At 39.2% G+C, this 27748-nt stretch overlaps 1 protein-coding gene across 1 annotated transcript in view; it reads left to right on the top strand.

The window, feature by feature from the left end:
- SRBD1 (S1 RNA binding domain 1) overlaps window positions 1–27748 on the top strand; it is a 157672-nt gene that overhangs the window by 17751 nt on the left and 112173 nt on the right. Inside the window, exons 8-14 of the mRNA XM_087932314.1 lie at window positions 619–715; window positions 2371–2506; window positions 14826–14929; window positions 16857–16964; window positions 18474–18631; window positions 20835–20925; window positions 21829–21936. Coding sequence (XP_087788440.1) covers window positions 619–715; window positions 2371–2506; window positions 14826–14929; window positions 16857–16964; window positions 18474–18631; window positions 20835–20925; window positions 21829–21936 — 802 coding nt within the window. The remainder of the gene's footprint in view (window positions 1–618; window positions 716–2370; window positions 2507–14825; window positions 14930–16856; window positions 16965–18473; window positions 18632–20834; window positions 20926–21828; window positions 21937–27748) is intronic.

Below are 27748 nucleotides of genomic sequence, written 5' to 3' on the forward strand. Positions count from 1 at the left end.
TTTAAAAATAGGGTACTGAACAGTCTTTCCAGTTCATCTTGAACAAGATTTTTCTTTTTGGAAAAAATGCTAATATTTACTAACATTTTGTTAAAATGAATTCTATAGCTGTGAGGTACTGTTAACTGAACTTTATGATAGTTTTCCACAAGACTTCCTTGTTGATTTTAGCAACAGGAACATTCTTGGTTCACACTTTTTGTATAACTCTCTTAATGGCTTGTCACCAGGCTAGGTCTGGCACTCATCAAAAAGACAACTAGAGGTGCCTATTCCGAGTGTATTTTAATGTGCAGGAAGTAGGTTTGAAGCCATCAGTTGTTGTTACACGTAGGCTGACTGTGAAAGGGGAATTATATGGTTGAGTTAGCTGTGAAATGTTTCAGTTCAGGTGCAGCATAGAAGACAAATGTGCAACCTTGTTTTTTGTGGCTGGGAAAAGGATGTGAAGTGCCTGGAACATTTAGGCCTGGTGTAAGTAGAAGTGTGACCTTCTCTTGCTTGACATCAGAACAATTCTTGCTGCATGTGCTGTATAATTTTCATCTTCAGCTGATTTTTGGATTTTGTAAGCTCCCCTTAAAGCTTAAGTACTTAAAACCAAATATTTTCCTTTAGGACTTTCCACCATCGAAGAAGTAAAATCAGGAGTGCAGCATATCCTGGCTGACATGGTTGCTAAAGATAAAGAAACACTGGATTTTATCAGAAATTTGTAAGTGATTTTGTCATAGATGTTAGGAATGTAAGTCACCTAACAGGTATTTGGGTTGGAAATATATAAACCAGGATAGACATTTTAATACTGTATCTTTAAGAAAATGCAAAAACTGTAATTGGGTGTGGTTTCTCAAACGTCCATAAGTTGGAGCCAGAAACCTGGATTGTCTTAGTCTTAGTCTCAGAAGTCTCAGTGAGTCTGTTTCCTTCTGCTGGAGAGTATTGCCATTCCTCCATTTTTCCTTCTAATTGACTGATATTCCTGGATTTTATGTAAGTCTGATACTGAGCTGTTTTTGACACTGGACTTTGTTATTGGATTATCCCTGGACTAAAAACTGACTGATCTTCCCTGTGAATGACTTTGGACTGTGTTTGAACTTTGATTAAACGTTTCTGGAAGTAAAAACCTACATTTACTTTACAGTGTATCTGTGTGCTGTGTGTGTGTATTATTCAAACACTACTCTCAAATACGTCTCCCTGTATGCACTCATTCTCCTAATGGGGAATTACCTCAACAATAGACATATTCTTTTGTTAGAGATTGGTAACATTGCATTTTGCTAGTCCTGTAGATTTGCTGAAAGTCTTTGGTCCTGGGTAGAATATATTATTCCATACGTTCAGACAAAATTTTCTGGGGAAGGAAGACATTTGATATTTGTTGCCAGCTTCCCACAAGGAAATTCAATAGGAAACAGGAAGTCTGAAGTTGTTCCCATTCCCACTGATTTTGTTCATGTCTATGGTCATTCTGTTTATTTAGAAAAGGAAGGAAGGAACAGGAAAAAAGGGATGGAAGAACAGGAGCGAGCAAGGAGGGAGGAAGGTTGGTTGGTTTCCAATCTCCCTGCCAGATTCCCACAAGGAAATACAATAGAGAAGCTGGTAGGAAGTTGGAAGTTGCTCCTGCTCTCACTGCTTTTTTCTGGGTGTGGACATTCTGTTTCTGTAGTACTATGAAGCGGTATATAAGTCTAAGTGCTGTTGCTATTGATTGCCAGTAGAGCTATTCATCCCTCCATTCTCAGATCTGATTTTTTTTTTCTTGGAGAGAGTTTAAGCTAAGACAAAAGCAATAAACCACAAGATCACTTTCTGGATTGACGACAGTGCTCTGATTATAAGGGCCATTTTCAAAAGTGTCTGTTCCAAAGACTAATATGTAGGATCAGGATGGAAAAAAATTAAAATCAATTTCATTCATTTATATCTAATTAAAGTTAAATGTAATAGGCATTAAATATAGCCATGCATTTAATAAATTATCCTGTTATGACATTAAACTTTCTATTTTGATTCTCAATCATCCAGGTCATGGTTGTCCCAAATATGCTTTTCAAAAGGCAACTGGACTTTCTTGTTTTTTCCTTTGAAAATGTTTCACTGCTCATCTAGAAAACTTCTTCAGTTCTCACTGAATGATCGGGAATGGGAAGATTTATATTTCTTGACAGTCATTTGGTCATTACAAATTGTTTTTTGGGCTACCAGTTTTTGGAAAGCACGTAACCTATTTTTAACTTGGCATTACGAGTGATATCCAATTAATTTTGTAATATGATGAAGTTATTTTTATTAATGTTGCTATCATTCAGATGAAATTCTCTTGACTAAAGGATTTTTTTGTTTGTTTTAAAAATACAGATGTCAAAGAAAATATATTTGCATTCAGTCATCTCTAACAAAAGTAACTTCTAAAAACATCAATGAAAAAAATGTGAACAAATTTCATCTGTACCAAAATTTTTCTTGCAACATAAAAAGCATTCATCATCACCAGGTATGTTTGCAAATTGTCTAAAGAAGTACCTCTTAAGTAAGAAAATAAAAAGCTATATTTCTTGTAAAAAATTTGTTATGTGCTATAGTAATTAAAGTGTTAACTACTAGTGGGGAAACCTGGGATTTGGTCCATTCTCAGCCATGGAAGCATAATGAATCACTTTGAGCCAGTCATTCTCTGGCAGCCCAGCCTACTCAAAGAGTTGCTGTCTTATGGGGAAAAGGAAGAAACCTGCGATCCTGAATGGAAGGCAGATATAAATGCAGTAGAGAAAATAAACAATCTAGTTCCTGAACTATTTTCCTGTTGCCTAGGTAGTCTTGTGCATGAAAAAGAAAACATGTTTTGTTTCAAACCTAAAGGAAGCAAATTGTGGCTTAGAAATTTCCCTGTACTCTCCTGGATTGATCCCAGCTGGCCAAACCAATATTTGGTGCATTTGGATTCTTCCAGATTTTAACTGCAACAAATTGTGGAAAGGTCTTAAGGAGTGAGTAGACTTGAGTTGGTATGCCTTGCCCCTCTCTCCTTCCTGCCACCGGCTCTTTGTTCCTGCTAATGCCCTCCTTTCCTGCTTCCTCAGCCTCCATGCATCATTTTTTAAGTCAAGTCTGCTATGTTCATGGAGAAGACTGTGAGCTGGTTGGATGCATAATACCTTGTTTGTGGGGGTGGAGGGGGTAAGCCAGTGGCTATGCTCCGTGATAAACCTTGATTATTTTTTTATTGTATTTTATAGAATAAGCCATAGAGGCTCAGTAAGCTATACAAACCACAATGGCTGGGTTCTCATACGATAGTAATGTAAAGATGAATGGAGGGAAACTATTTGGGAGTAGTTTATTGTGCTCTCCTCAGATTGGCCATGTTCCTGTTGTTTTAGGTAGAAAGGGATTCATTCCCCTTATTTTGTGATTTACTGCCTTTTGTCTCTTATGCAACCCAGCCATAAGTGCCAGAGATATCGCTCTTTGACAGGAATCAGAAGTAAATGACAAAAAGTAGAAGTAAAGTTCTACTTAGGCCTAGCCATCAGAGTCTGGAACAGCCAATGCCAACCAAGAGGCTCTTGTGGCTTCATGATGAATGGATAAATTGAATCTGTGATTCAAAGAATTTCCAAACTCACTACCTCCTCTCAGCTGAGTTCCTGAACGAGGGATATAAATGGAGGGAGCTGACTTCAAAGAATCTGTGAGAGGGAATTGGGGTTTGGGTAGAAAGATGGATAGAGTGAAGTTCTGCTTTCTTACCCAAGTATATCTTTCTGCAGTCTGAATGAATGGTTTAAAGCAGTCGTCCCCACAAGAAGCGAACCGTTACTCTTATCTTCACAGATAGACAAAAGGCTCCACTCTCTAATCTTCAGTTCTCATTATAGATGTTGTAAATAAGCTCCTTACAAAAATACTGCCTTGCTATTCTTACAGCACCACAGTAGAATATTTTTTAAAAATAGGAGTTGGCTCTCCTCAAAATGCTCTAAGAAGAATATGTGGATTTGCTGCTGAATTTTAGTTTGAACTCCTATTGTACATATATGTATGATAATGTAGCGTGCATACCTTGTATTCTATTAAGAAGATGTAGGATCAGAGATATAGTAATCATACTTCCATTCTCTACCTCTAAGATGATCATAAATACCAGTTTCTTTGTTGAGATTTTTGACTGAAGGAGTATAGGTTCTCCAAACCAAGCCCAAATTGTAAACCCCATGTCAGCCTCAAGATCTCTTCGGGTACCCCAACTATTATCCTTTATTTCTCCCTTAGTATCTCTACTACTAGGCTTACTTCTTTCGGCTGTCATTAGCAACGGGGGAGGGGTAATTGTGGGGGAAGAGAGCTGGAGGTGTTTTGCATTCTTTTACTGTGGGCAGAAGAAGGGGGATTTCTTCTTTCCAATTTTCCATTTCTTTCCTAGCCTCTATCCTTTTGCGCAGCTGCGAGGTCTTATCAAAATATGTCAAGGTCAACGGACAGAGGCCTCATCACTACCTGAAGATGCTCACATGATCATACTCAGAACTTTTAATTGGCAGAGACTTCTGGACTTTGGGGGTGGGAACAATTCCATTTCTTTGTATGTGTGATCTCATGCCAAATTCTCACTTTCGAATTCCATTTGTAGCTTCCTTTTCATCTTCCAGTAAAAGAAGAACTTTGCTCTGAACCATGGAGTCTGAGTATTTCTTTCTTGGATTTTGAAAGGAGCACATACCGACATTATTCCGAAAGTCCCCATCAGCCCACCCGGAGAAAACACCAATTTTTCTTCCGAGGGGGTTTTCACATCATGTCATCTCCAGCCAGCGAGGAGGATGAGCAGGGAGCTGCGGGGGAGCAGCAAATGCTGTTACCAGAGATGCCAGCCACCGATTTGTTAGCTGACCTTACACTGGAAGAAACTCCAACCGAGATGCCCAGATGGTCGTTAGGAGTTGGATGGAAAAATCCGGAAGACCCCCCCCCTCCTGGAATCACTGTAAGTCGAAGAGGTGCGAGGGAACGGCTGTGGCAGGGGGGGGAGGAGATGGAATGCAGGCTGGATCAAGCCGGGAAAAGCTTTAAGGATGCTTCTGAGAAACCCGGCAGGGCTCCAACATATGAGGGGGAAGAGAGAGCGAGTTCAGCCTGGGGAAGTCGGGCTGCCACCACCCCCTGGCCCATCCCACGCCGGCGCAACCACCAGCTCCCGTCTGGGGAGCCCCAGCAGCGGGGGTAATGCCTAGAAGACGCCACCTGCCCTCCTTAGATGTGAAGTTTGGAGGAAATCCCAAGGACTTGGGGTTTTTCCTGGTGCAGGTTGGAAGCTATATGGCAGAATATGAAAGGGAGTTCACCTCTGAAGCAGCCAAAATAAGATGTGTTACCAGAACCCTGGAGGGGATGGCAGCTGACTGGGTGGTGGCTCTGTATAATGATAACTCCCCCCAACTGCGAAGCCTTGATGTTTTTATGACTGCCTTGAGGAGGAGGTTTGAAGACCCTCTGGCAGAGAGAAGGGCCAGGATCAGGATGAAAACCATAACTCAAGGGGGAAGATCAGTTGCTGACTACACCCAAGAGTTCAGACAGTTGGCATATCGCATTCGAGGTTGGTCCCAGGAAGCTCTAATAGAAGCCTACAAAGATGGCCTAAATGAAGAGGTATACCACATGTGCATCTCCAGAAGGGATCCCCATGACTTGCAGTTGTGGTACCTGTTAGCGGAAGAGGTGGAAATAGATCTAGCCCGGGTAGACGCAGAGGAGGCTCCGCATGGAGCACCATGCTCCCTTCGGCCCGAGAGATCCCTAAGCCCCGGAAGGGAGGGGTGATGACAAGGGCCAAATCCACTGCCTGTTTCCGTTGTGGGAAGGAAGGCCACCGAATTGCGGATTGTCGAGTCAAACCAGATCCAAAAAAAGGACGGGGCCCTGGAAGGAAGGCCGAATCCTCCCCAACCAGGCCTCGCGAAACCGGGCTAACAATAGGGGAGATTGTAGAAGTCACTCCCCAGCGGAAAAGAGCTGGGACCCCGACTCCTCCCGACGAGAGTGAGACCGACTCGGAAGATGACGTCTCGGTAAGTCCTAACCGGGGCCCCCTTACCATTCCAATTAAATTAAGGGTGCCCACCTCGGGTACTGAGGGGGAAATGCTGGCCTTATTGGACTCGGGGTGCACGAGGTGCCTAATTAGCATGAAAGTAGTTAAAGGCATGGGCATTGGACTGAGAAATTTGAAAACGCCCATATCCTTTTACCAATTAGATGGGTCTGAAGCGGGGGGTTGCCCTGCACGGTTTATAACGGAGCCCTTAGAGATGACCATGGGAACCCACAGCGAGACCTTGTGCTTTATTGTGGCTCCCGGGATGGAACACTCCCTAATCTTGGGATTGCCCTGGCTTCGGAAATGGAATCCCCAAGTAAACTGGAGAAAGGGGTGGATACGGATTCGTACTGACCAACCTCCAGGAAGGGAGGAGCAAACCCCCCTTAAACTGGGGGAGAATCCCCATCCCAAGCCCCAAACCCCTGCTGAGACAGCTTCCACAGGGGCCGAACGCATAGAAGGGGAGGAGAAAATCCCGAAAGAGTACTGGGACCTAAGAGAAGTTTTTAGCGAAGAGGCCTCCGATGAGCTCCCTCCCCATCGGTCAACCGATTGCAGCATTGAATTTCTACCGGGGGTGACACTACCGAAACCAAAGATGTATTCGATGACCCCAAAGGAGTTAGAGGAATTGAGATCGTTTATCGACAAGAATTTGAAACGAGGGTTCATCCAACCTGCCAGACCTCGAGTGGCGGCCCCTGTGATGTTCCGCGAGAAGAAAGATGGCTCCAAGCGCTTGGTGGTGGACTACCGAAATTTGAACGCGGTATCCGTGGAAAATGTGTACCCCCCCTCCCTCTAATGAAGGACATGTTGGCTCACCTGGCCAAGGGGAAGATCTTCACGAAACTGGACTTGAGGGAGGCCTATTACCGAATCCGAATTAAAGAGGGAGACGAGTGGAAAACTGCATTCAATTGCCCAATAGGTTGCTTCCAATTCAATGTTCTCCCGTTTGGCCTACAGGGGGCACCAGCTGTCTTCATGCAATTGATCAACCAAGTGCTCCACGAACATTTATACAAGGGGGTTTTGGTCTACCTTGACGATATCCTTATCTACTCGGAGACCAGGGACCAACATGTGAAACTGGTACGGTCCGTGCTGCACAAATTGCGCGCTGCCAAATTGTACGCCAAATTGTCCAAATGTGAGTTCCATCAAGAAAAGATTGACTACCTGGGATATCGTATCTCACCCGAGGGTCTTGAGATGGACCCGGAGAAGGTACGAGCCGTATTGGAGTGGGCCCCACCAAGAACCCGAAAACAACTTCAAAGTTTCCTTGGATTTGCTAACTTTTACCGGCAATTCATCCCATGTTTTGCTAAAATAGCCATGCCTATCACCAACCTACTAAAAACAAAGGGAGAAGCAAAGCCAAAGCCTAGCCAGCCGTTGAATTGGTCTATGGAGTGCCAAGCCGCTTTTGAGAAGCTAAAACGACTATTTGCTGCCGAGCCAGTGCTAAAGCATCCGGACATGGATGTCCCCTTCGTGATCCAAGCTGATGCAAGTGATGTAGCGGTAGGAGCGGTCTTACTTCAATTAAACGAGAAGGGGACACTACAACCGTGTGCCTACACATCCCGTAAATTAACTGACACTGAACGTAGATGGGCTGTCTGGGAAAAAGAAGCTTTTGCAGTCTGCTGGGCTCTAATGACCTGGAGGCATTTTCTGGAAGGCGCGAGGCACCCATTTGAGGTTTGGACTGATCATAAAAACCTGGAGGCCTTAAAAACGCCTCGGAAACTATCTCCTAAGCAAGTTAGGTGGGCCCAGTACTTCAAACGATTCAATTTCCTTCTGAAGTACATCCCAGGAGGAAAGAATTTTATGGCGGATGCTTTATCTAGGATGCCACAATACAACAGTGTTCGAAAAGAAGTGATAAGTCCGATTGTGCCCACCACACAGCTGGCAGCACCAGTGGTCACCAGGGCGCAAAAGAAGAAACAAGAGGCAGATCTGTCCAATGATTTGATCGAACAATTTAAAGAAGCTTTGAAAACAGATGAATGGTTCCAGGCAAATGCAAATAACTGCACTGTTAGAGATGGGTTAGCCTGGATGGGAGCGAAGCTGTATGTACCTAAGACACTGAGGAGCCAAGTATTACAACAAACTCATGATTCCAAGGCAGCGGGTCACTTTGGTTTCGTGAAGACCTTACACCTGGTGAAACGGCAGTTCTGGTGGCCCTCTTTGAAAAAAGACATTGAAACTTATGTAGCAAGCTGCCCAGTTTGCGCCTCAGCTAAGAGACCTCCCGGTAAGCCGCCAGGTCTGTTGCAGAATGTGGCCAGGCCAACTGCCCCTTGGAAGGAAATCTCTATGGACTTTATAGTAGATTTACCTGAGAGTGCTGGGCACACGGTGATCTGGGTGGTGACCGACTTGTTTTCCAAACAGGCACACTTCATACCTTGCACCAAGATTCCCTCGGCGAAGTCGTTAGCCAAACTGTTCATTATACACGTCTACAGACTGCATGGTGTTCCTGAACGTATAATATCAGATCGAGGAGTTCAATTTACCTCGAACTTCTGGAGGGAATTTTTGAAGTTGATAGGCTCCACCCAAGGGTTAAGCTCCGCCCACCACCCCCAAACTAATGGGGCCTGCGAGAGGACTAACGGGGTGCTAGAGCAATATCTCCGATGTTACATAAATTATCAGCAAGACAACTGGGTGGACCTGCTACCTTTTGCCGAAGTAGCGTATAACAACTCCGTTCACAGCAGCACTGGTTTTACCCCGTTCAAAGTGGCCACGGGACAAGATTTTGTACCCATACCTGAACTTCCTCGCGAGAAACCCAATATCCAGTCATTGGATGACTGGATATCTCAACTACAACTCAATTGGCCAGTCGCTCGCAAAGCTCTGGACGAAGCGCATCAATCCCATAAGAAGTTTGCAGACAAGAAAAGAGCCCCACAACAGTCGTATCAAGTAGGCGACAAAGTATTCCTCTCAACCAAGTATCTGCAAACCACTCAGAGATCAAAGAAGTTAGGCCCTAAGTATGTGGGGCCTTTCCCTATTGAGCGAATTGTGAATCCCGTGACAGTTCAATTGACGCTACCAAAGACTCTTCGTCGCATTCATCCTGTTTTCCATGTCAGCCTGCTAAAACCCGAACACACCTGTACATTGAGACCGACCCAGACTGATCCCCCCGTCCCATTGTTGATTGAGGGCGAACAACATTTTGAAGTTAAAGAGATTTTAGACTCTCGAAAAAGGAGGGGTCGCCTACAATATCTTGTAGCCTGGAAACATTTCCCCCCCTCTCATGCTGAGTGGGTGAACGAAAAAGACGTTAGGGCTCCTGACCTGCTAAAGAAATTTTATACAAAGTATCCTGATAAACCATAAGAATGTATGCAATGCTTAACATATCTTTTATTCTCTCTTACAGGGACTAATGTCCTTTTTCTAGGGGGTCCGAATGTCAGCCTCAAGATCTCTTCGGTACCCCAACTATTATCCTTTATTTCTCCCTTAGTATCTCTACTACTAGGCTTACTTCTTTCGGCTGTCATTAGCAACGGGGGAGGGGTAATTGTGGGGGGAAGAGAGCTGGAGGTGTTTTGCATTCTTTTACTGTGGGCAGAAGAAGGGGGGATTTCTTCTTTCCAATTTTCCATTTCTTTCCTAGCCTCTATCCTTTTTGCGCAGCTGCGAGGTCTTATCAAAATATGTCAAGGTCAACGGACAGAGGCCTCATCACTACCTGAAGATGCTCACATGATCATACTCGGAACTTTTAATTGGCAGAGACTTCTGGACTTTGGGGGGTGGGAACAATTCCATTTCTTTGTATGTGTGATCTGCGCGCCAAATTCTCACTTTCGGAATTCCATTTGTAGCTTCCTTTTCATCTTCCAGTAAAAGAAGAACTTTGCTCTGAACCATGGAGTCTGAGTATTTCTTTCTTGGATTTTGAAAGGAGCACATACCGACACCCCATTGGATTTTACAAATCTGCTGTCTGATCTTTCTCAGCCCCTAAATGAGTTGCTCCTAAGATCAACCTGTGCTGTCTAAGGTTTTTGGAAATTGACTTATTTTTCAGTGAGCTACTCGACCATTTTGAAACATATCTAGCCTATGGATATCAAACAAGGAAGGAGAAAATGCAGATGTGGTTTAAAAGGGGTAGATTTTCCTGTTAAGAGTGGCAATTAGCCAAGTGAAAAGAGTTGCATTAGGCCTTTTCAAAAAAGGGAAATTGTTTTCTCCAGAGATAAAAGTGAGTTTTTACCTTTTATTCTAGGATAATGGCTGAGGAAGGTGGAAACATTGTAGTTTCTCCCTTGCGATTGACTGATAAGAATTCAGAATGTTTTCTTTGCTCTTCCTGACCATGATTTGAAATATGCCATGAATCCCATACAAAGTTCACAATTGTTTCACTCTTTTCTACATCTGGCCATATGGAATCACATTATTTGGTCTTGCCTCCCTCCCTTCAAGGTTTTATGGAACACCAATAGGGAGGGGGCTACATGGATTTTAGAGGGGGCCTCATTCCAAAGAAAGGTACCATAACAGAGAAGGCATGCTCCCTGGTCTTGGTAAATAACACTGTTTCATGAAAGAAACCCAGGACATACCAACTCTGCCAACATGTCCTGGCTTGGCAAAGGCCATAGGAGATAAATAGTCTTTCAAATAACCTGCTTTTATGCCATATAGGGCTTTCATGGGAATATAGGAGGCAGAGGTATTAGGTATATTGACTGCCTTGAATTCACCAAATATATATATATTTTAAAGGTTAACAATAATAATAACAATAAAAACATTTGAATCACACTTGGAAGCATACTGGCAACTACTGCAGCTCATAGAGCAAAAGTGTCGTGTGGGTATATTGAGGCATGCCCATCACTGTCTATGTACTGCATTCTGGACAGGTTGAAGCTTTCTTTAGAGGTTTTCCAGGCCAGTCCCATGTAGAACAAGTTGCTGAGCCTTGAGGTGACTGATTAAAGAACCTCCCAGTCCAGAAAGAGGTGCAACTGATGGAGCTGTGCAAAAACCTCTTTGTCCATAGTGTCACCAGCTCATCAAGACACAACATCAAAAGCCTCAGCTAACCAGCCTGAAATTGAAAGGTATAATTGGTACCATCAACATATGGATAATACCAAATTCCAGATTGGCAGATGACCTCACCTAGCAGCTTACTGTAGATGTTAAACATGAAATGAGAGAGCATTGAACCTCGCAACATCTCACATAAGGGTCTGGTGCACATCTCTCCCTTCATACCTGCCAATGCCAACTGGTACCAGCCATAGAAGAAGGATTGGAGCCACATTATTATCCCCCACATTTCCTACTCCTAGAAGAATATCATAGTTCACAGTACTGAAGGCCACTGAAAGATCAAGGAAAACTAGGACGGATGCATTACTTCTATACTGGCTTCACCAAGAACATTAACAAGTGCAACCAAGGCTATCTCAGTATCATCTGAATTGGGTCTAATAATCTACTTCTTCCAGGATTTCCTGCAACTGCATACTGAATGTCTTCTTAACAACATTCTCCCAAAAGGGAAGTTTAGAGACAGGACAATTGTCTAAAATCTAAAACAGAAGAAAACTTTGCTTTCTTCAAGACTGAAGGCACCAACTTATAGCCAACACTACAGTCACCAACATCTTTAACCTCAACTGCCTTTGAAGAACCAGTTCACAAAGTAATAATGCCTAACCAATAATGAATTACAGAGAGGCAGCCCATGTGACACATGTATTAAAGATCTTTCAAATGTATTGTATCTGCAGCATATAAAGGATGAGAGTGAACCTTTTATAAATATTCTCTGAGGGATTCAGAATAAAATATTTTTCTTGCTGAACAAGTTGGTTTTAAGTCATACAAAACAGATCTTCTATTCTTTAAAACTGAAACCAAGGCAATAGAAGATATTCCAAATCTGTATTCCAAATGTTATGTTGTTCACATTTATTTTGGATGCTCTTTTTTTAAAAAAAATCTAATAAAACATTGCTAATATTATTTCAGTAGAGGCTTTCTCCAGCAGTCTGAATGTCTCTGAGATTTCAGAGGCTGGTGATGCCCAGGAATTGCGTCTGATGAACTGTTTTGTTTTAAAATGCAACTTGGATGTCCCTTGACAGAGGTGTTTTAATTTTCACCCCTCTTGTCGCAATAGAATAAACCAGGCAATTCTTTGCTTGTGAATGTGCCGCCTCTTTCTCAAACTTGCCCTTTGTTTTGGCAGTCAGGGTACCTGATGTTAAAATATTTCACATGCAATTTTTATTGTTTGCTGTACTGTTCAGTGATATGTCAAGCCTGGTATGTCAACAAGCACCAGAAAAGCTGAAGAATATAAATGGGTGTGATGTCTTCAGGTCACTTTTAGACCATTGTGTTTAACATATGTGACATGTCTGAGTTAGCTGGTGATTGAATTAATGTTCATGATGGACAGGGAATGCTTGCTTGTGACAGGCAGAGGCCTATAGCATCCATCAACGTGTGCAATGACATGGGTATGTCAACTTTTAACAGCTTTTTAATGGTTTTTGCAAGTCTAATGTATTAAAAATGCATGGTTTTGTTAACATTTAGGCGCACATGGACAGCAAGTGTACACAGCAATCATCTGCTTTCTCTCTCCTGACAGTTTAAATGCATGTTTGTTTTATTTAATGGAAATCTTCCATCAAGTGAATCAGAAAGTGAACATAGAGAGCAACCTTATACAATTTTACACATTCTAAATGTTTTGGACAGCAGTTCTCATTATCACCAGTCAGCATGGCCATTGGAATGATGTTAGTTGTAGTCTGACATATCTGGAGGATACTGTTAGGGAATACATGTAGAATAGTGGTTAGCTTGCTGAACAAAGTCTAGACAGTTTTTTTTTTCAGAGCAAGCAGTTGGAGGTGTACGTTGTGACAGTTACACTATCTCAGCTGGAACCAACAATTTATAATTTTCCAGGGAAAATGGAAAAAAATCTTGACATAATTAGTAAAAATAACTACTACATTTTAGTTCAGTCATACTACATTTTAGAAATTTCTTTGAACATGCAGTGTTGTAGAGGATATCATGCAAAATTTAAGAAGAAAATTAATGATGAATTCTTTAACAGCTAAATATCTGGGAAAGAACCAAAATATGTTTAAAGAAACACTGTACAGCTTTTTGGAATATGACTGATCTTGCTTGCTCAAGTATCTGTCAAACATGAGATATGAATATTTGAATATTAAGACTAGAAAACTATAAAAGAAAAATTCATATTGAAGTCAATGAATGCACAACTTAGAGATTTCTTCTTTTAATTGTGTGATTGAGCCTCCTCCTGCTACAAATCCTGTTAGGTGAGAATGAACTGTCAGTAGATATTCCCAGGTATCTGGATAGGATGGATAAAACTATGTGCAAAAAGCAATCTCACAGATACCAATATCCTGAGTAATCACCATAATTTGCACTCAGAAACAGTTAATCAGTGTAGCTACTGCAACAAAGGTATAATGTGGCAATATCACAACTTCCCTGTGAGCATGTTGAGCCATTGAATTTTGGACCAACTGAAATCAACAAGGATAACAAATTACCACAATATAACTGGCAAGGGAAAAGGTGACTGTATCACAACATCCTAGTCCAGATAATTAACAGGTGCATCAGCCACGGCTGATCATTACACTATTGTTGCAATTTTGCCTGCTCTTTGAGCAGAAGGTAAGGATCTCGGAAAATTGTGAGCCTGATCTTTCTGGAAAAGCACAAATCTATTTGGGAGTAAAGTTGGTGCAATCCTGGAATTGGTAGATTTCTGAATTAAAATCGCCATTCTGTTTTGCTTGGGTTGAGTCTTTTTTGGCCCACTCAGATTCTGACAATCTCCAGACACTGAATGAGGGCTTCTCATTAACTTTAGGGTGAAGTTAAACAGCATCTTGACATTTAACCCAAACCAACAAATGACTTCTTCCAACAGACTTCTGACGTTTACTGACAGAAGAAAAGTTCAAGCCCTGAGTCACCCCATAAAAGAGTCCTTGTTGGCATTTCCTCTTATACCCTGAAAAGTTGCTAGTGGACTTGTCACTCAAAATGGTACCTCCAATTCCTAATCTTCACAAGGAGTCCAGAACAATACTATGGTTGATAGTATCAAAGGTTGCTTAGAGTTCTAGGAGGAAATGTTTCTTCTTTCCTTCCAAGTTCCATCATAGGTGATCCATGAGAATGACCAATACATTTTCCATGCTATGCTCAAAACCAGACAGTCACAGGTGCAAATGTTCCATATTTTTCAAAGGTGTAATTTCCATTTCTTCCATAGTTACAGTCCCCGAAATGGAGAGGTTGAGATTGGAGGACAATTATCTAGTTCCCTTGAATCAAGGATTAACAGTTGCATGGATATATGTCCATATGAAGCCTGAAATCTAAGCATCACAGACTTTATTCCAGGAAAAGCTGGATTCTGCCATTTATACATATTATAAAATTTCAGCTATATAGTTTATCTTTATTTGTCAAAGTTTTATTTGCAATTTTGTTGTGGGAGAAATGATAAAATTTGGAATTAAGAAAAATTGGTTGGGTGATAATTTAAATCTTTTGGCTATCAATCTATTAATGTAGATCTCTATCTCTATGTGTCATAAATTTTTACTGTTTTGGGTTTTAGATTCTTGCTATTAACCGAGGAGAGAATCTGAAAATCTTGAAAGTAAAGGTCAACGTTCCTGATGGAGTAAAGAATGAATTTTCTAGGTGGTGTGTAAATGAAAGGTTTGTATAAGTATGTCTGTGTCAATGTTCTGTTGTTCTCATTAATGAATCATACCAAATGCATGCATTTTTAAAAATTTCATCTGAATTTGAGTTTTCCAAGATGAGGATAGGCAAGTGTATTTTGGCTATCTGTATGGTAGGGGTTTTGGCTTCCCACATGGAATAGGGAGTTGTCCATCATTAATTCGAGGACTACACATAGTCCTCAATGTACAAGTGTAATTGAGCCTGAATTTACAGTTGTAACTTCTTATGGTTGTAAATCAAGGCATCATGTGGTCAGACCTGATTTTTTTGGTGGGGGGAATTTTGGGGGCAGTCATTAAGCAAATGCTGCAATCATTAAGCGAATGTAGCAGTTGTTAAGTGAACATATCAGTTATCAAATTTCCCCAATGGACATGTTTTTGGCCAGAAGCCAAATGTAAACACCAGAAATTGGCAACAAAACATCACAAATTGCAATTGTGACTGTGGGACACTGCAAAGGGCTGTAAAAATGACTTGGTTGCCAAGCATTCAAGATATGATCATGTGACTATGGGGGCAAGATACAAATATTCTGTGTACGTTTTCTAACCCAGGGGTCCCCAACCACCGGGCCGTGGACCGGTACCGGTCCATGGAACATTTCCTACCGGGCCGCCGGTTTGCTGGGCGCCGCCATCTTGTTTGATGAGAAAGTGCTTCTGGGTGAGCTTTTCTGGTTGGAAAGAGGTGTTTGGGTCCTGAAGGAATCCTCGCGCCTTAGTTTCATCGAAGGGGGTGGCTTCGAACGAAACTAAGGCGCAAGGATTCTTTCAGCACCCAAGGCAAGGCGAGCCGAGCGACCGTCCCGAAGCCATCCCGAAGTGAAGCCCATCGACAAAGGTACAAAGGAGGAGTTGAAGGTGGCGGGGAGAAGCGGGGGACAACTGGCTGGCCGGTCGCTCGGCTCGCCTTGCCTTGTCATGCGTGCTGATGCCGGAACCGGGCCGCGGATCATTTTGTGATGCCGGTACCGGGCCATGGCACAAAAAAGGTTGGGGGCCACTGTTCTAACCTACTTGAGTCTAGTACCAAATATTAAAGTGCAAAGAATTAGATACTTTTTGGAGATCACATGGATGTTCTGAAAACATTTCAGAATTTCAAATTATGAGATTTAATTTTGTAAATGCTGTGATATACAGTTTAGGCTGTAAACTCATAGATTTGTCTTTTTTAATGGAAGAAGTTCCACTCGTAGGGGTTTTGTGTCATAAGTTGCTTATTCTTAAATTATTTATTAGGTCTTCTGTGAATATTTACATATCTTAGTTCTTGAATCATTGACATTTGTGTGTGATATATCATTAACAGACAAATTATTTCTCCCACTCTTGATTTACTATTTATGTACGTTTTTTGTTTTTTAAGGTAGACTTTTGGGCCAGTGAGAATAAATGTAAAACAATTATTTTTCAAATGCAGTAAACTATTTTCTAATGAATGCTTGAATTAGCAGAAATTAGAACTAGAACTCATGGCCACATTCATGTTTAATACTAAAAGTGTGCTATCTCAATATCAAATGAGGAAGAAGAGTATTATTAGGGCTGATAATGGAATAGGGATAGGGACAGGGGTAGTGATAGGGATAAAAGAGAGCCTCAATTATACCCATAGAGAGGTTGGTTGAGGTTTGAAGTGGCAACTGTTAGCTCACAAATACTCTTGTATTTGCAGGAGTTACTTGGATTGATTTTGGATTTGTAATCTAAGAAAAGTCTTAGCAATTCTATGAATTCATGATTGACAGTTGTCATGGACATTATGAGGAAAAGCATTTCTTGAGTTTACTTAGTGGGTTTACCTATTTACCTATTGTTATTGCTATTTTTGACATGGTTTGATTTAAAAGATTGCCAGAGTGATTACAGTTTTAAAAAATTCTGATTTACAGATGGAGACCAAAGGCCTTTGCCAACCCTGAATTAATGGAACTACTGCGCTATTCAATAGAAGATTCGTATAAACGTCTTATTTATCCCCTGCTTTGCAGAGAATTCAGGTAAAGCAATGTATCTTCATTATTAAAAGTTAAACTTAGTAAAACTTAGTACTCCTTAATAATCAGACTACAAACCTAGTAAATCTAGCATCCTATTTTTCACAGGGGCTAAACCAAATGTTTATGAAATACTCATAAGCAGGAAATAAGATATAGGAGCCCTCTCTTGTCTCCCCAAAAATAATGTTCAGTGGCATACTGCTCTTGGGAATTTCTAGATGGCCATCTTGGCTATGAGCTTTGGATAACCATATATGGATTTCTCTAATTTTAAAATAATTGAAGCTGAATAGTTTTGACTGAAATGTATATGCATTCTCACTAAAAAAATGACAACCCCGTGCATTACTGGTGGTCCCTGCAACCATGCAAAGGTGTATTGTCTGTTTGACTTTAACTTAGGAGGCTTGACCTTAGAGGCTGAGAGATAACCAAACCAAAGTTCCATATGTCTGTTGATCAACCATTTAATCTAGATTTTGCTATAATATTGTATTCTCACAAATAGTCAATTGATATATGTTATACTTACCCAAGTTTATCCAGACACTCAAAGTTACATGTTAATGTCCACTAAAATCCATAGGATTTATTTTCAAGAAGGTTGATCTGGGACTGAGATAGCAGAAGGATTTTTGACACATGTTTTTCCAGAAACAGTTTCATACCTTTCCTACTTCTTCAGACACTAAGAATTCCAAGCATTGGCAAGTTGGAGACATTTTTTTCTTGGTAGTACAAAGGAGGAAAGTGGAAATGGAAAATGCATTTTAAATTTGGGAAAAGTTGACAGTTCCATATCGATTAAAAACATATTGCTTATGTTTTTAATGATCATGCCATACTGTGTATTTTTTCTCCTCTGCTATCATTGAGTAAGATTGTTCTAACAGTCTAATGGTCTTGATGCAGACTGCTGAGCTACTAAAATTGTTTTCATTATATCCATTTCACAATCGCTGTTTCAGTTGTGCTCTCCATCATGTCGATCTAATCCCATTTGTCATACTTCTTTTAAGAGAAGTGGGGAGACTAATTGCTCCTGCTATAAATATCTCTGTGTCTGTCATTTTTCATTCTTAGATTAACAATCTAATTGGCATAATATTGGGCTCAACTTTGCTATGTAATGACTATGGAGTAGGAAGCCATTCTGTTTTGTCAGTGACAATATAATGGCTTCTTTTACTAGCTGAAATTGCAATTTTTGATATTGTAAGATTAAATTGTGATTTCAGGTTCAAACATGTAATTTCCATAATTTGAAATATATATATGTGTGTGTGTGTGTGTGTGTGTGTGTGTGTGTGTGTGTATATATAATTTCAAAATATAATTTGAGTCAAGTTCAAGAATCAAATGCCTCTCATATGAATATGTCCAGGTGTATTTGTTTATGAAATAAACTAAAACAAGTTAGAGAAAATAGTCAAGGAACTTTTCATCAAGAATCAAAAAATACAATTTTGCATATCTATGAAAAACTGGACTTTTTTGCTCCCTTATCAGGTCAAAACTAACTTCAGATGCTGAAAAGGAATCAGTAATGATGTTTGGAAGGAATCTTCGTCAGTTGCTTTTAACAAGCCCTGTGAGAGGGCGAACATTGATGGGAGTTGATCCTGGGTACAAACATGGCTGCAAACTAGCAATTATTTCACCAACGAGTAAGTCTTCTGTGCCATCTGAGAGAGGTGCTATTTTTCATATAGGACATAAAACATATTTTTTCAGCTGATGTTCTGCAGATTCCATTCACACATAGAAACTTATATCTTTGATATGGGAAACTAAATATAATACATTAAGGCTATCCATATTAAAGCTGACAGTTTTTAGACCTGCACCACATGTTAAAAAGATGTATTGAATAATATTCAGTAAATGTGGCAGTGAACTACTTGAGATAAAAAGAGCCTGATAAATATAAAACTTCTCTCTCTCTCTTTCTCTCTCTCTCTCTCTCTTACACATGCACACACACACACACACACTTACTTTTTCATATAATGAAATTGATAATACAAAAGCTTTGCTCATAAGTCTACCAGCAAATGTCAGCTTTAGTCAGACAGGCATTTCTCATTGTTACTGAGAGAAAGGTCTGTGCTTCCGTCTTAATTCATTCTGTAGCAGAAACCAATGAATAATTATAATTACTACTTGCTCCCAGCATTTTAACCAATTGGGCTGCCTTCCTGGAACAAAATGAAAGCAAATGCAATATATTTGAGAAATGCATATAAGTGTGATTTAGACCAGGGGTCTCCAACCTTGGCAACTTTAAGACTTGTAGACTTCAACTCCCAGACTTCCTCAGCCATGTGGCTGAGGAAGTCTGGGAGTTGAAGTCTACAAGTCTTAAAGTTGCCAAGGTTGGAGATCCTTGACTTAGACAACAACTGGTTCCAATGATATTTCTTCATGTTTGCTTTTCCAAATGAGAAATATCAAAGTTGTTAAATATATTACAACAATTTGTGGTATGCAATAGGAGTTTTGACCCTGCTAGCCTTGTTTTTTCCCCTTGGCATTTCAGCCTGGATATTTGCTGTGGCCATCTTGGGAGATAATATAATGGGTTTGATAGCCAGAATGCATATTTATTTCTATTGTTGTTGGCATTTCATATTAACTTCCTAGAATTGCTTTGGTGAATTAGGCAGCTGTATAAATTAAATAAAACAACAATTAATGTTTTTAAAACTTGAATAATTTCAACAGAAATGTGATTCACAACAGTTTTAGTAGCAGGGATTCGTAAAACCTGTAGTGTCACAACCCCCCACCCCCCAAAGAAATCAAATAAGTTTGGCCTTTCTTATCACCTCAAAATCACAAATTCAGGACTTACCTCTAAATAATAACATTTAACTAAATTGAAACTTTTGAGAAGTGGCATGATTTTCAAATGAGACAACATCTTGCGCATAAAGGTGGATAGCATTTATTGAAAATAAAGGGTTAGAAAAATGTTCCCATTGCATTTCTCAGAGAACTAAAGACACAAGAAAAACGATTTGATACCCATTGGATGTACATGGTAAAACATGAGAATACTGTCTTCCTTATTTAACTCCTCCCTTTTCTACTATCAATTTAAAAGATTTTATTAGTTGAAGAGGCATTGGCTACAGTCCTAAAACTAAGTGGCCACACTTCTGTTGAGAATGCCACCTTATTGATGTCACTCAGTCCTTTTCCTCAGGTTCTACTGAGCTAAACAGGTATATGTATCCATAAAATATTGGGAGACATTTTAGTGCATAATCCATAGTCATTGCACATTACTTTCTACTACCAAGGAATGAGTACATATTAAATGTTTCAGTCATATTTTTGTATTTTCAATACAATTGTTGCTAAACTCACATGTTTAAACTCTGGTTATCAGAAAGCCAGCTGCATGACTTTGGAATAGTCTCTCTTTCTCTCTCTCTGCCTAACTCACCTTACAGAGCTGTTACTGAGGGGAAAATAAGAGACGAAAAGCCCTTATTATGTATTTCATAAGGATAGGATAAGGATAGGAAGGATATAAATCTAATCTCATATAAATGAATTCATACAACTGAACCAGTTGGCTAGATAACACCCTTGGTAACACCTGGGTAAAAATATCAAATAAAACAACACTTGAACAAAAAGTTGGTACCTTGATAAGATGCCAACTGCCATTAAATTCATCTGGTTGAGAAAGGTAATATAAATTCTTTGATTGCTTTTGATTGATTGAATAATGAAGTGGGAGCTGGGAACTGGGGAACGTAGATGCCCAAGGCTTCGTGAGGTTTGTTCCTACCATGTTCAACCATAGTTGTTACTAGATACCAGGAAAATAAATTTACATTTCTTTTATTCTCACATTAGGTCAGGTACTCCATACAGATATTGTTTATTTGCATGCTGGTAAAGGAATTCATGAAGCCCAGAAGATCCGGAAACTTCTGTTGGATCACAAGTATGTTCATCTTAATGTTGCTTTTCCCTATACAGTATGTTTCACTGCTGATCAGCAGTATAGAAGACAAATTAGGTTGCTTTTGATATTTTAGAATTTTTATAGGAATATTTGGAAGAATATAAATGCATTAATGATGTAATGAGGGCTACTATTCCATGTCAGGCTCTTCAAATTTCCCAGAGGGAACACAATGGTAAAATGTAGTTAGAACCTTCTGTATATAGTTCAGGAATGAAAGAGAGATGGGATTATAGATGAAGGCAAAAACCCTGTTTATATTTCATTTGAACCAGAATAGTGAGTTTGGTCCTTTGTACAGGAGGTACTTCCTCCCTTCATCAAAGCAGAAAAGTTTTGAAATTGCTCCATTAATTTGGGGCCTAGCCAGGTAGAATGCATTTGGTACATCTGTGGTTAAGAAAGTAGCGGGTCTCATATTCCACCTCCTTCTCTAATGTAAATTCCCCTTCACATACTATCAAAGCAAACAAATATCCCTTCACATACTAACAAAGCAGCTTCTAGTTGCAGGAATTCACCTGCAATATGTATTAGGTCTGTGGTCAGCTACTAGCTACCTTATCTTTAATATGGTGTCAAGAATAGATGTAAGTGCATTTGGGTTTCATTCCCATTGCATGCTCATTCATACACCTTACACCGTCATCACTTGTGTATTACTTCTATCAGTACTTTGATGAGAAAAGGAAAAAGTACATAAAACTCTTTTTGGAAGAATGCAAAGCCTCCATATTTTTAAGGCAAGCAGATTTCCTTTTCCATATTACATTGGAAGAGGTTATGTGGGAAGAGAAACAAAAATGAGAGTTGGAGTATATGATGGCCTTAGATGACCTTAATTGTAATGCTATTTCTTTCCCTCCCTCTCTCTCCTAAAAGCTGTTTCACTATTGTGATTGGCAATGGAACAGCTTGTAGGGAAACTGAAGCTTACTTTGCTGACTTAATTATGAAGAAATACTTTGCACCTTTGGATGTCACTTACTGGTAAGAAAATATAAAATAGTACTACATTATTTGCATTGGAGTCCAGAAGAATTTGTTTTTATAGAAATGTTTTGGGATGATAAATCCTTTACATATCATATCACCATCTACTCCATTAGGCTGTTTTCAAATCTAAGCCATAATCCTAGGTAAATAAATACCATTCTTGTGCTCATGCAACATGCCATAACTAGACAATTACATCAAAATAAGGCATCCCCTAATAGCCTAATTTACATAACAGTGGGTCAGTTCCTATAATATAATGAACACAAACAATTCTGGAAAATGTATGGATACAATCTTTACGTTTAAAGATAATCAAATGTCTAAATAATACCAAATCAGACTGTTTTTTTTTTCATTCTCGTGCTTTTTGAAATATCCTTTTTATTAAAAGACTTTTTTTAAAAAAAGTACATTTCTTGTGACTTTTGAAATGGCCAGATAAAAAGGTTGTTTATACAAAATTTATATTAAAATAAAGTTATATATAACTTTATTGTTATATTTAACAATATGTTTGTTTTTAGGATGTATTGTATTACATAGTGTAGGATAATATAAAGGCTATATTTGGTGATGCTATTTGGTGGATCTCCTTAGATTTTGGAAGGGATTTATTAAAGTAGCCCTACCAACTATTGTCAGCATTTCTCCTTATTCCAGAATAAGACCTGGCAGAATTTAGTTCTTTTCCAAGAAGAGCCAGAGAAAAAAAAAACAGCAGCTATTGCAGGCATTGATGGTGATTATTATGTTTTCTATAGAGGGTCTAGTGTTGCTGATAGGCTTGCTGGAATGTTTGCCCCCCCCTCCCCCGAACTTCCTGATGTTATCATCACCTTGTATTAGACCTAGTACTGGAACCCAAAAAGGAGGAAGACTTGCACATTGGATATTTGGCATGTAAAGGATGTCTCAGCCCATAGAAGGAAAGGGAGTGTAGGAAGCATTTCAGAAGGCTCCCTCCCCTAATTTTCCAGAGAGTAAAAGGAAGGGAGGGAGAGTTTGTTTGGTATAAAGGTTAAGGCATCAGGCTAGAAATTGGGAGACTCTTGAGTTGCGGTCCTGTCTTAGGCGTGAAATCAGCTGGGTGACTGTGGACCAGTCATTCTGTCACAGTCCTAGGAAAAATCTTTCTAGGAAAACTGCAGGAACTTGTCCAGGCGGTGGTCAGGAGTCAGAGTTAACTTGAAAACTCACACAAAAGGGAAGGAAAGGAGAAATATTTTCAGACTTGCAAGATTCTGTTAATGTAAGCTTATTTTAAAGATAAGAGTTAGTATTCATTGTTGTGCTTCTTGTCTGTACTTTCTTGGGGGGCAAGAGATAACACAGATGCTAGCAGAGGAAAAGCGACATACAAACTTTCTTGCTTTCATTTGTTTTGTTTGTTTGAAAAAAGCTAAATTCTTAGTTTATTTGAATCTGGTTTTCATAATTGTTAATAGTTTAAGGTTCACTAAAAAATAGATGTAAAGCTTTTGACACTAGTTAAGAAAAAGACTAGGGGGAAGCAGGTAAGGTTACTGTGAATATCAAATATAATTTAAAAAATAAAATAAAAAGTTGAATGTTTAAGATGGCAGTCTGTGCTTTCAATATACCTTGAATTATTAATCCCATAATCCTTGTTGTGTATACTGAAATTTGTGGCGGCAGTAGTCACAAACATCTACCTCCCCTTCTGCATATATGTTCTGAATTAGCTCCCATTGATCTTAGGTGGATATTCTTAGATAGATGAGTCTAAATTTACAGTCTAAAATAAATTCTGTATAAATATTTATTTTAAATAACAATGTACCATGATATGTACCATGATTTGTAAATCCCTTAGAAGATACTAAGCTACTTCCTGCATACACTCAATGATTTCTATGGTGCATTCTTAAAGTATTTTTCTTGGATTCTAATTGATTAAAACAATGTTGAATTGTATTTATTTACTTTATTTATTCAATTTGTATGTTGTATGAGTTCGCAACAATAAATAACATAAAAACAGCAGAGTACAAAAATAACTATAAAACATTCACAAACGAATATTTTAAAAAAATCACTTAACACGGGAGTCCTATCTCTGTTTGCTTATAGACTTATATGCCAGACCGTGAGTGACTTATATATCTTATTTACATAGATAAAAAGTAAGTTATTTAAGGTTAAAAAAGTAGTACTTAATATACAATATTTATATATTTATTAAATTTAGAAGATCATCCAACAGACTCTGGACAGCATACAAAATTATTAAAACAAGAAAAGAATGGTATACAATCAGCTGAACAATCCAGCTAGTTGTTAAATCCTATGGGAGCGCAGTGCCTGTTAAAGCCTGAGGCCTAGGGAAAAACTTTGTAGCTAGTTCCTGTAACCTTTTCAAATTTGAGATTATTTTTGTTGTGCTATTATTTTTAAAATTTGATCAAACCTTTTTTTCTTCCCAACCATCCCCTCCCCACTTTTCTAGAAATGGGCAGGTATTGATCATCTTTTATATTGCCAAAATTAAGCAAACTGTACCTGAGATCTAATTTCCAACAAACTGTTTTCAGTTGCTGAAACTGGAATATCAATAATACATGCTTTGCGCTTTCCTAATGGGGTTGTTTCTTGGCTTTCATGCGTGGCCTTTCATTTGCGAGCATTTTGGTTTAATGTTCTAATTCTCCGACATTTCGTAGTTCCTGTATAAAGCTTTATGTGTAAACTAACATTTTGACTCTAATGCGTGCTATATTGATGAAGATCTGCCTTATTCTCTCTGGATTTTTAAGAAATGCCACTTTCAAGTCCTCTTGCTTCCTCTATATCTAGTATTTCACCTCGCCTAATTACCTTTACTTTTCTGCTTCACAGCACTCTCTCCGTTTGAAGGGCAACTTAACATTTAGGTTCACATTATGATAATTATATTTCAAGACCATGGTGGGCAGGGATTAAGAGGTCTTTGCTCTGGTTGCAGATAAAAAGGGTTCAGATCCACTTGTAAAACTAGATTGGTTAACAGCCCATAGTTTTCATTATGTTTGCTACTCATGCGGCATTAATTCTTAATTCATCAGGTACCCAGGGTGCTGTAACTCTAGAGGTGACCTTGGGACTTGATTTACCTCAGCTCAGTTTTCTTTGTTAATGTACCATGAAAGAAATACATGAAAGATAGCCAACTTCAAAGCTCCTTTTAAAGTAAAATGGTTGATACAAATCCCCTGGCGTTTAATGATGTCTGTAAAATATTTCAGCTGTCTTATATTCTTTTACAAGCTTTTGCTTGCTACAACTAAATCAGTTTGTTTCATGTTTGGTTGGAAATATAAAAGGATCGAAGGGTGGGTTGTTGTTGTTGTTGTTTCTGAAATTTTCAAAATTATGCTGAAAATTTATTAAGAGTACAGTCTCATTATTGCCTAGAAATGAGTTCTACTGAATTTAATAGGGCTTACTTGCAAGTAAGTGTGTATGAGATTGCAGCCTAAGATTTACTTCACAGTAAATATCTGGTAAGTGTTGCAATCAACCTTACTTGTTCTTTTGTAGGAAGCCATGTTAAAATTAGATGTACAAAAATGGCAATTAAATAAATGTATTAGTAAGTTTTTTAAACTGGAAATAGGTTATTATAAATCAGTAGTCCCCAAGGACCACTGGCACCAGGATCTGGTTTCATGGAGGACACTTTTTCCATGGATCAGGAGGAATGGTTTTGGTTTCACTAACTCACCTGCCACTCACTTCCAGCTGTGCAGCCCAGTTCCTAACAGGCCATGGACTGATACTGGTTTGTGACCCGGGGTTGGAACCCCCTGTTATAAATGTCAGCAAACCTTAAATACAGATTTTGCTTACCAGTATTTAGGACATTTTGGAATATTTTTCAGCCTTGCATGATAAGGTGCACCCCCAAAATCTCTGTTCAGAGTTATTAAAAAGAACATTCACCATTCTTTTCCTTTCAGCCTAATTATTTAAAAGTATATGTGAGGAAAGCAGCCGCAACAAAACCTTTGCATATATAGAAATAAAGAAATAAAATCAAATTAAAACTGGCACAAGATTTAAAAAAAAACTAGGTTTCAGCCCTTCTAATAGTTGTGTGCCTTGAGCTCTTTGGGTCTCAGAAATGATTCACAAATACTTGATATTCAGATGGTAGCTATGACCAAAGGGTCCTTTGTGCAACTTGATATGCTAGTTGTGCCTCTTTGGGGGTTGGTAGACCTACTCATAGTCACTCCCACTTTAGTCACCTCCCAATTAGATTACTGTAGTGTGTTCCATGTGGGGCTGCCCTTAAAGACCATCCAGAGGCTACAATTGTTCTAGATGCGGCAGTACACATTGCTATTGCAGTGGCCACTTCTTGCTATGTCTTTGTGACACCACCATTCTGCAAGCTGCACTAGATCCTAATTGGCTTCTGGATAGGTACAGGTTATCTCCTTTAAAACCCTACATACAACCATTTACTTGAAGACCACATCTTCAGAGGACCTATACAAGGGAGGGCAACTTCCATTGTTGAAACAATGTGCTCTTGTAACCAAGGTAATTTATGGAATTACCTTCCTCCTGATATATGATTGGCCTTAATCCTTTTCTCTTTAGAAAGGTTATTGATAACCTTGCTATCTTGGGATCAGAGTAATGAGCCATGGAGATGATCTTAGACCACAAAGTTGTTAGCTTAGCAACAGATACTGAAATAGGCTTTAAGATGAAGTACCAGAAAAGTATAAGAAATTCAAGATTGATGCCTCCCTGACTAGTGGGAGTATAAGTGGGAGGGAAGAAAATCAGATTTTCAAGATTTTGTCACTATAACCTATCTCAAGAAAATATAGTTTTTCTTGTGCAGCTTGCAGAATGGTGGTGTCATATAGACATAGCAAGAAGTGTCCATAGCAACCTGTACTGCTGTATTCTGGAACAACTGTAGCTAGTCTTCCTATCAAGTCAGATTCCTGATCAGGTCTATGTTGTAAGGTTGACTGTGATGTGTTGGAGCCCTGATTGGATGATGATGTTGTTTATGTTTGGATTGCAATGTATTGTTTTATTAACTAGTTTTATATGTTCATATAGTGTGGTTTTGTGTTTTTAATATTATGTTTTATTCATTTTTTTTTGTAAACTGCTTGAAGTCACTTTGGTGGAGTTGGGCAATCAAAATGTTTTAAATAGTTGACCTACTACAAAGCATTTCTATAAAATGGGTACCATCAGTGAAAAGTCACTGTTACATACCTTCAGTGTACTAAATATCTTACATTAGTAAGATAAAAAATAGATAAGAAAGGATGTGGGGACTGTACTTGAGTGTAGAATTTGAGACTAAGGGCCCAAGTGACTATGATAATGATAGACTTATATACTGCTTCATAGTGCTTTATAGCCCTCTCTAAGTAGTTTGTAGAGTCAGCATGTTGCCCCCAACAATCTGAGGCCTCATTTTACCAACCTTGGAAGGATGGAAGGCTGAGTCAACCTTGAGCCGGTCAGAATCGAACGCCTGTCAGTGAGCAGTGACTTAGTTTGCAATACTGTATTCTAACTATTCTGCCACCACACAGTGATACTGATTGATTGTGGGCATATTATACAATCGGGCAAGACTAGGATATTCTGTTCTGCCATGTTTCCTGGGGTGGTGATGGGATGATGTTCATCAATAGATTTCTGATAAAATGGTGAAAATGAATTAATATCTAGACCATCATTGATTTCTACATATAGTTGAAGTGCTTTGGGCATGCTTTGAGTTGGTTGACTAATATCAAGTTCATTTGGCTAACAACCCACCAGA

The sequence above is a fragment of the Pseudonaja textilis genome, chromosome 1, assembly GCF_049901715.1.
Source record: "Pseudonaja textilis isolate UNSWEBS1 chromosome 1, rPseTex1.2, whole genome shotgun sequence".
In the NCBI taxonomy this organism is placed as follows: domain Eukaryota; kingdom Metazoa; phylum Chordata; class Lepidosauria; order Squamata; family Elapidae; genus Pseudonaja; species Pseudonaja textilis.